We start from the raw sequence: 9,978 nt of genomic DNA, 5'->3' as shown, positions 1-9,978 counted from the left end.
CTAACACTGCTGGCTGACTCAGGCCATGCACAGTAGTATGTAGGGACATAAGATCAATGGAAATCTTTCCTTTTATTCATGGGCCTCAGATTGTGTCTGGGAGAAATCACAGGCTGTGTTTTCCCAAGAGCTGCTCCACCCCACGCTCTCCATTGCCTCTCTAAAGGTACTACACATTTCTGAAACATAACTGCTGCCAATGATGGAATGTTAGAATTCCTCTTTCCCACACCAAATACTTCACTGGCTCAGCACTTGGATTTCAGCTGCTGGATTTCAGTGTTCAGTTCTGAACCGATTTAAGTGATTTAGATCACTTCTCTCTTCAGTGGAGAGCATCTTTCATTCATTAAGATGCCAAAGTGTTTAAGAAATTGCCTATCGGTTGGAATTAACTCCATCACTCAAATGCAACAAAGCAGCTGTTTATCATTACACATGAACTTTACCCAAAAGCTTGGAACAGGCATAAAAAAGAAAATTATACTCAGTTGACAATGCAAAAGAAATTTAACAGGAAAGTAGCTACACACACTCCACCCATAGGACTCCAGTACAAATATCCCTGTTCTTGAAAAATTCTGCTAGAATCATTCTTGATCACAAAGAATTAAGGGCTCATACTTCTGATTAAGTCTGAATTGATTCCCATGTCACTGCACATCCAGTGACCTTGCAGCAAGTGATGATGTACGCTATCTGAGCAAATATGAGGTGATTTTAGTTCAGCCCGGAGGCGAAGAGCTCTAAGCCAAGTCACATTGCCTTGCGTTTTCTGTGTGCCTGTGTGAGCAGAGTTACAGCAGCTCAGCCAATGTGCATTGATTTATCAAACTTCAGCCACACAAGGGTAAGCCTGAGGCCTATGTCTCATTCACAGGAGGCTAAGACTGATTCTCTACAGTCTGCCATGGAGTCTTAATTCTTTAGGTATGAGAACCCGGTGCCTTCGTTGACATTTTGGGAAAGTGCTGCCAAATCACACCACTAGTGTTCAGTACCTGGTTGGCACAAACGCAAAATGATATAGGAGGTATTACTGCAGCAAAAGGCATTTGTGAAATACTTTGAAGTTACACAGAGTAAACAAAAAAGCTTTGTTAGGCCCGTGAGAGGAAAATTCTGAATTGATAGTATTTACCTTTACTTCTGTACATCAATAAGCTATGGCACATGCAAGTGTGAACATCAACACCTCCAAAATTGTTAGAGCCATCAATTCTGTATCCAGAGAGATATAAGCATCCATTCTGCACTTTCACTGCTACTGTCTCCTTCAGCAGGCTGGAATCATGCAGGTGTGGAGCAGGGACACCTAGTTTTGGGCATATGATTAAATACAACTGAGTTACGGTGACTTACTAAGTTACCACTCTTCCTGACCCACCATCAGCAGCATAGTTTCTCTTGGGTTGCTCCAATGACTAAATAAAGCACTCAGCTTAAACCCAAATGAAAGTAGTTTAATTGAAGGCACTTTATTTCACTTTGGGGTAAGCTAGGAACACGTGCATGGTCCACAGCACCTTAACTTGCAAGCAGCAACTTTTTAAATTGCCACAAACTGACAGTGTCCCAGACATATGCTCAGTCCCTGGAGGAGCAGGCACATTTCTTCAGCAAATAGCTGGGGGGGAATTAAGTCATTACAGTCCAAAGGTCAAATGGCTGAAAATACAAGCTATACCTCGGTATGAAAATGTTTAATATTTTGCCACTAGACTAAAATTACAAATTGAAAATGTTCATTTTTTTTTTCACAGTAATATAAATGGCTTCTGGAAATTGGACAAAATACACCCTTAAGCTAATTATTATGAACTCAGAAATCTGTTTACTTCAATGCAGGAAATCAGCTGTAACTGTTCCAGTTAAATGATCTCCCCTTCTTGAGAAATAAAGGTCTACTTCTAGCTTGTAAAGGAAAAAAAATACACAATTTCAATGCATTAGATAGCCTGCTCACTGCTAGTTATGGGTACTACAGAAATCTAATATAAAGACACAAAGACGTTTCTGCATGCACACACAGACTGTAGACATATACATATGATAAATGCAATGATAGCAGCCATGAAATGAATCACACTTATTACAGTTTATTGCCCATAGTATATTTCTCCTTCTGCTACTCTACCTTCTTTAGCAATGAGCATAATATTGCAAAGCTCTAAGGAGCAGCTTCCCACAGCTATTTTAAAAGTGGCAACCAGACAAGCAGATGTTTTGTTCCTTCATTCCAAATGTTCAACACAGACAGCTCCTACCTGCTGACCCAAAGAGAGGAAAGAAGAGCATCAGACATATCACAGACCTCATCTTCTCAGGAGAAGAAACAGGAACGTTGCGCTGTTAGAGAAGATCTCTCTCACACAGCACTCGCTCTGAGCTTTATGAGGTCCCAAGACATCAGACTTTAAAACTACAAGGTGACTGTGCAGAAAAAAAAAAAGAAGCAGAAGCTATTATAGGTTATGTCAAGAACCGTTTTCAATGTCTCGGATCCTGAAATGTGAACAGCTGGTGTAAATGAGCCTAAATGCTTTGACTTAACAGGCAAAGGTCTACAAAGATTAAACCAGTGATAACTTGTATACATTGTACCACATTCTAAAACAGATCAGTTTCTGTAAGTTATCTTGAATCTTATCTCTGATTACTTATCTTCCCCAGATTCTAGCTGACAGGGACTTTGCATCACAATGAATACCCATGTATGTTCTATGTATAATACAGAAAGGATTGTTACATCAGGACTGCAATTTGAAATTGTTGCTTCTTGGCTTGAATTTGTTGAGGTTCCTGTTCACTACTGGAATACATGAAAGTCCCACAGGTGCTAGCCATAGAGGAAAAATAAAACATTTTTTAAAAGTATAATATTTGAGGGAAAATAAAAAAGGCTGACAAGTGCAATCTGATATTGCATAGTACAAGAAAACAAAGTACAAGAAAGCTGCTAAAAAAACCAATGTATTGCAAGAACAGGTTTCTGAGAAAACTGTATGAAGCTCTGAGAAGTCACATTTATATGTTTGTAACAGTGAATTTCTATCAAATGTCTCATTTGAATAAAAATGCAGGGAGGAGGATATGGACCAGTGTAAGTGCATAAGCCTATGTGATCGGAGTTTAAAAATTAAGGTACTTCACATTTACCAATCATGCTAATTATAATCAACCATGCTGCAATTTCACTGACATGAATAGTTATATCAGAGACTGATTTCGCCCACAGATTTGAATCTAAGCCGTACTGACTCTTCTGTACGATCACTAGCACTCAAGCAAAGGGGGAATCTGTGATACCTTTCCCCATGCTGCAGTACAACAGCTCAAAAGTGAGAGGTGCCCTGAGATGCAAACTGTGGGCCTGTAGGCCAACATGCATGAACGCTTTTTTTAACAAGGTCCTCTCAATTTCCATGTGAATTAGGTCTTATGGATCTTACGGATTTCATTCTCAGTCCTTTGGAAAAACATATTTAGCCTTTCAGTATCAAGATGAAATGAGTACACAGGGTGCAAACAGTGGAGAAAAAAAATCCACTATACACACTTACTCACAAGTTGCTACAGACAACACCTTTTTATTATCATTGCTTATTTTTACTCTTTGTATTGCTATTCTAGTTCTGCATGGATTTCACATTACTATTTCATAAATTCTATTTATTTTCAGACTATATCAGAAAAGGAGTTGCTTCATTATTTTTAATGGACTTTAAAAAAAATAATTGTCCAACAACAGGTGAAATAAGACTGTTAATAAATGAGTCTGGTGGTTATTTGCAGGGGAGAATTTGGCTCCATAGCTTTACATGGCTAAAAGTTTTACATACCTCTGTGGTTTCTGTTACCACAGCATGTGGACTGCTGATGGGCACAAAACTTCACTCTGTCCCTTTAGCATCGGACCACAATGTACAGCAACCATATAAACTGAGGTGTGTCTATTGCCCTGCTTGAAGATATCTCTTGGTGGATACATACTACTAGATAGGATTGGCAACTTAGTGATAACAACTGTGCTGAAATAATCAACCTTAATGAGCAGAAAAATAAGATTTGCAGAAAAATAAGAAAAATAAGAGAAAAGAATGGAGTATAGCAGAACTCACCTGAGTTAAGTCCATGAGCATCACTGTCCAAGAGCTGGTAGGAAGAACAGTAAGATCCACTAGAAGAGTAGTAAGAAGAGCAACAGGTAGCTGAAGAAAATATTAGTAGAGATAACTGCATTACTGTCACAGCCCAGCAAGAGACATGTATGCATGTCTGTATGATGCTTACTGTAAAGACAATTTTTTAGTCATGGGAATCATAGAACTGATGCTTTATTGACTAAAAATTTTATTTTCTAAGATTAAAATCAACTATAAATTTCCTATTATTTTTAAAACAGTTATATACTAAAGCATGTAGAACATACAGGAGATGAACTAGCTTATCAGCAGGTTTAGCTGCTGTTCTCAGTTAATTCTGTTCACTTTGGAGGACATTCAGCAGTCCTTCTCCTTGCTGGGATGTGCTTGTCCCTGGAAGGTCCTGCAGGATCTCAGAGACCAGGACCCTCAACAGTTGATGGAGCAAACTTATACTTGTCATAAAGTAAAGTAAGAGATTCCTTTTACTGGCCCCTAAGTAAAAGGGAGTGATTGAGCTGAGCTGATGACATACTGCCACATTTGTTTCTCAAGAACAAAAGGCTATTTGGTCTTGACTGTTCATTGAAAACAACACTGCTGATGACAGTGGCTGGCAAACTTAGTGATGACTCGGGTATAAGAGCACACAACAAAGAAAATACCCCACTGTTCATAAAAACACCACGCATGCCAGAACTTTGACTCCTCCCTGCATTCAGGATGAGCAGCTTCCGCTTCACTCGCCCTGCTAATAGCATAAGCACTTCAGACACGTCCCTGAGACCTCAGGGCCTGGATGTTCCTCTTCGATCACTCGTCAAACCCTCTGCTTCAGCTAGGCAAAAGGAAGAGTGCCAACTGCCTCTCCCCAGGCTGCTGACAGCTCTTAATTGCTATTACACTCTCTGGGGCAGCACTAGTTTCTACAGCTGGACCTTTCAAGTGTTCTGCACCCAGAGCTGAGGCCAGCAGGGCAAATGCAGGGTTGGGAGTAGCTCCCGCAGCAGCAGTGGCTTGCGCATGGTTGCAACTTCCTTTGAAAACCTGGTCCCAACTATAGATGCCAAGCTTTTCTGCAAATCTGACCCTTAAAGCCTGCTCCTGTTCCCATTGCAATCAGTGGCGACATTCTGATTGATTTAATGGGGGCAGGCACAGAGACTTAATTAGAAAATTGGTATCTGCAAAGGAAGGAGAAAATGCACAACAGCCTGTCATCTCCAGTAGAAAGCAAGCAAAGGAGCCGGTTGTCCTTAAGACAGAGATTTCAGCCTCTCAAAAAAAAATAAAATAATAATAATAAAAGAGATTGGCAAGATGGCCTTGAAGCTGTTCTTAAACATCTTGTATAATATATAATTGCTTTTCAGCTCTTGAGTACTCTATCTACCTTTTAAATCTGTCCCCTGGGAAAAAAATATGAAACATGCTGAAACACACAGCCCTTAACAGCATTAGGTATTTTCAACTTTTCTTTTGTGTTGGGAGGCAATTAAAACTTTGCTTAAAAGTCCTTGCTCTTTGACAGGTACAAAGATGGATCAAGGCTTAGATGTGTTTTTCATGCTAGTCCAGATGGGGGCCAGAGAGCCATTTTTCACCAGCTCTTGTGTTTTAAGAAAATACTGAGATTCTCAAATCATTACTGTATGAAAAATCCTAACATCTGGAGGCTCACAGTCAAAACACTCCAGAATTTTATTTGTTTTGAGGATTATCTCCATTCATGGAAGGCTTCTGTAACAGACTCCAGGGCTACTTCTACACTGGTAAATGCATCTACCTGAATGCAGGATCACTGGTGCCAGGCCAAGCTGTGCACTGTTAATTCTGGTGCAGTCCCATCCATAGTGCGTGGGAATGAATTATGCCTTGAGCAAACCACCCCGCCCCCGATGATGTTTGAGCTTGTTTTGGACAGAAGAGAGCCTGGCCATCAACAATCGTGTGCCTAGCATGGACAATAAGAGGATTAGGACCTGGGAATATGCTATGAGTTATTTAATAGTATAGATATACCTGAAGTGTTGTAGTCCTCAAGGGGAAGAGTTAACTTGGGTATGTTTTATCAGGGCTAACCACTAGGGTGCGTTTAGCCAGGCTGAAGCCATTTTGTTCTGTGCTCAAATGAGGGAAATGTCAGGAGCTCAACAGACTTGTGGCTCTCTTGATCCCCCCCCTTCCAGTGGGGGAGCCAGGTTACACATAGATATCAGTTTCTGGCTGTGAGAACTGTCTGAGATGTTGGCTGCCAATCCATGAGAAGAATTCCTTGTCTAAAAAATTTCTCACATTCAGAGCAGTGTCCTATTGGCATTTAATGCTAAGCTAGTAGCAATCATGAAAGAAACCAAAAGCTGTAACTTTCCAAATTCCCAAAGCTCCAGAATGGATCATAATTCAGCTAACAGGGTGTATCAACATAAAATTCAGTACAAAAGGCATCATGCAACCAAAACTCTTGATAGGAGCAAAAATTTTGCCTGTGAGAGTACTGTGAGGCAGGCCCTTCATTAGCACCAGCCATCTCTTGGCAAAACTATGTCTTCCCTTTCTCCCGCACACAACCCATAATGCCTCATCACTGTGATGACTGGGTTAGCAGAGAGCACTCATACAATCTCTACAGCCTCCTGCCTCTGGAACAACACCACAAAAGCAAAACATCACAGGGGGTGAAATGAGGTAGCAGAAACATCTAGGTGTTAGGACAGTGTGCAACAGCTCGCTTCTGATGTGAAGCTGTTCAGACACAGAGAGAGAGATTTCGTGGCTGAAATATTTATGCACAGACGTGTCAACACTGTGCTGTGATGACTCCTTTCTGGGTGCAAGCTGAGGCCCTCACTATGGAAAAAGTGTTTCTAAGCAGAAATCTCTCAGCTGAGTGTGCTCAGGGATTGTTGCACTTTGGCAAGGGCACCATTTCTCAGCATTTACAAAATCTCCTGAAAATGTCATCTGTTAGAAGGGTATGGCTAACATGACAGTAGTGGTGCCACTGTATTTATGTAATATCCTCAGAGAATGGTGTGTGTGTGTACCAGGGTGACACTGGTTCCCAACCTTGCATTCAAATGTCTTCCTAACTATCTCATCTTCTCTAATGTTAATAAGAGTGATATAATTACCCATTACTGCTTACAACCCAAAATATTATGAGCTGCTCCCACTGTCTGGCTGCCATAATATATTTTTGTGTGTGACTCATGGACAGCTTCTGCCATGCGTACTCCCATCAGTTAGTACCTCAGGGCTGCACCATCCAGCATCTTGCTGATTACAGTCCCAATGGTTTAGCCTGCAAGGAATCCCTTTATATCTGCATACTCCCTATTTACTTCCAGAGGTTGGCAGACTGCAGGGATGTACTCCTCAATCTATGAGAACATAAACTGAAACTAGAAATAAAACACATCAGAGCCACCATCCAGTTTTGCCTGTACTAAGCCATAGTCTAAGTGCTTAAGAAATAAAGAAAGTAAACAAGGAAATGACAAAGGAATGAAGCACATCACAGAAACTTTCACAGGGGTTTTGTTTTGTTTGGGGTTTGCTAATTCATTTTTTCAAACTGAAACCATATTTCCTGTAAAGAATGCAGCTAATTCTGTGGGATAAGAAACCTTGGAACATTATTGTTCTCCTAACAGGACAGTGAGATACACCAAAGATTACAAAGCCCAAGGTGAGACATCCTCTATCATAAAAATGTGGGGCAGCACTGCAGTTTTCTGCCTGGATATTCATAACAGCAGGCATGCCCACATAATTCTCTGTCCCCTGCTGTGTGTTTTCCCTGAGCCAGGGTTTGAGGACAGTAATCAGGCAGACTTGTACAGGCTGTGAGGGAAAGGGAGAAGCTGAAGGGCTAGCAGGGCAAGGGATTGAAAGTAGGAAGAGGGAATATTATCTCAGCCTGTACACAGGGCTCTCACAAGCCTAACATCTGCTTTGTTCACAGCAAGTGAACAATGATCTAACATCATTACAGCAGTCTAGGCTGTACAGTTTTGGTTGCTAATTGCACGTTGTAGGTGATGACCACAAAACTATTTTCATATAGCTCACAATTATATACTTACAGACATCATAGTATGTATCTGTAGTTCAGGCTGCCATTTATTTTCCATTGTAGGAAATAACTTTCTGCCACTCACGATATTGCCAAGTTGTTCCTTTCTGGGCCAGAAGTCTCCATTTTGAGCATCACAATCAGGATCAATTGTTTAAGAACACTTCAGTCAAAAACTCCTAGCCATTTCCAAGAACAAAATCAGTCAAAACCGACTCAGGCTGCTGTTTTTAAATAAATTATTTCAGCTGTTTTAATAAGAACAAGCATTTTTAGATTTCATGCAAAGGTATGACATTTAGCTGGATAGTCTCTGAAGAGAAGAAAGTATCGCTGTGAAAATGTGTCTTTTTGCCCTCTGAAAACTCTTATTTCACACACAATACCTAGTACAAGCAGACAGTGCTGAGTTCAAAAGTTTTAACTTCGTGGTGGGAAGCACCTTTTGTGTGAGGCTAATACTTGCACAACATGCTGAGAAAGTGGAAGACTTTAGTACAAGGTCTTTGCCAGAGTGAAGAGATTTAGAAAAAGAAGTATCAGGCTATCATACAGGGTCAAAAAAGACAGAATATTCCCATTCCTCCCCTATCTCTGCTATTGAAAGCAGGTAACTTCAGCTCTTGAAAACTCAAGATAGGGATCCCAAAGCAGCTTCTCTGTGTGTGGCCCTGCATACCACAGAAAATACATGAATTTATCTAACGTGCACACTGAACTTTGTAAGTTCATAGTCCTTTAATATACTTTAAAATATAATTATACCTGTAATGACAGCTTCCTTATAGCTCACATGGGCAGTCCAGATGTGCAATTCCACATGATTGCCTTGGGCTTCACAACTCCAGTGCACATACCAGAGGAATTGAAAACACATTTTAAATTTCACTCTCCCTACTGCAACCACCACTCACATACTCTACTGGTATACTTTACCTCATCAGTAGGAGCCGGGAATTTCATGGGTTTATTTGTTACATAAAACGCTACTTGGTGTAGCACAACACAGTTGTTTATGTTCCTACAAGAGTGTCCCTCTGACAGCTTTCCAGAGCAGAGGATGCAGGTCCAAGTCCTGTAGCACTGCTCCCCATACCCAAAACATGACAGCCCATTTCCAGCTTAGGCTGACACCACCATCTGTCCCATGCAGGTGCCCTGCAAAACTCTCCATTCTTCATCTGCCACCGCCTTCACCAAGCATAGCAGTCTCTAGCGCAGCAGGGACTAACTGCAGGGCTCAACAAAATGCTCGACTGGCTGGGAGGCACCTGGGTCGAGTGGTTAAAAGCAGCCTCCTTTCCTTGTTGGCCAATGAAGAGGGGAGGAAAACAGAAGAGATAAGAAAAAACAACTCCGAGACCGCTGGAGGGGGGAGGAGAGGAGCACAACTCCTCCCACAGACACACACTACCCTCCCTCGCACCCCTCTGCCCCTCATGCAGACCAGCCAGTAATGGCGGCACCAGCCGCGGGCACGGCGGGGCGGGGCTGCCCCTCGGCCCTTACCTAACGGCGGGCAGGGCTGCCCGGGCGCCTTATGTAAGGGCAGAGGCGGGGCCGGCACCGCTGTGGCGGCAGCACCACCATGTCCTGGTACCGTAACGCCGTGTGGTTTGTGAAGGGGCTGCGGGAGTACACGAGGTACGAGCGGCAGCCGCGGCCCCGCGGAGCGCGTCGTGGGGCTGCAGCAGGCTCTGCGGCGGGGCGGGCGCTGCGGCCAGGATGGGGGCGTTTCTGTGCGTCCGCGGGGTG

The 9,978-nt window shown here is 42.2% G+C and overlaps 1 protein-coding gene and 1 long non-coding RNA gene across 4 annotated transcripts in view; one reads left to right on the top strand and one right to left on the bottom strand.

The window, feature by feature from the left end:
* Positions 1 to 4,014: 4,014 nt before the first annotated feature.
* Positions 4,015 to 9,861, bottom strand: LOC142599893 (uncharacterized). The gene is made up of 3 exons (XR_012833336.1): positions 9,733 to 9,861; positions 8,234 to 8,402; positions 4,015 to 4,211 (listed from the first exon to the last, which is right to left on the bottom strand). It is a non-coding gene; the product is annotated as an uncharacterized LOC142599893 (long non-coding RNA).
* Positions 9,616 to 9,978, top strand: part of DHRS12 (dehydrogenase/reductase 12) — a 31,512-nt gene continuing 31,149 nt past the window's right edge. Inside the window, exon 1 of one of the 3 annotated variants that reach the window (XM_075741896.1) lies at positions 9,616 to 9,867. In XM_075741896.1, the coding sequence (XP_075598011.1) occupies positions 9,812 to 9,867 (56 nt within the window). In that variant the 5' untranslated portion in view covers positions 9,616 to 9,811. The remainder of the gene's footprint in view (positions 9,868 to 9,978) is intronic. The other 2 variants (XM_075741897.1, XM_075741898.1) reach the window with 2 other exon arrangements.

The sequence above is a fragment of the Balearica regulorum genome, chromosome 1, assembly GCF_011004875.1.
Source record: "Balearica regulorum gibbericeps isolate bBalReg1 chromosome 1, bBalReg1.pri, whole genome shotgun sequence".
In the NCBI taxonomy this organism is placed as follows: domain Eukaryota; kingdom Metazoa; phylum Chordata; class Aves; order Gruiformes; family Gruidae; genus Balearica; species Balearica regulorum.
The sequence above is the reverse complement of the archived record's forward strand: the minus strand, read 5'-3'. Positions and strand labels throughout refer to the sequence as shown.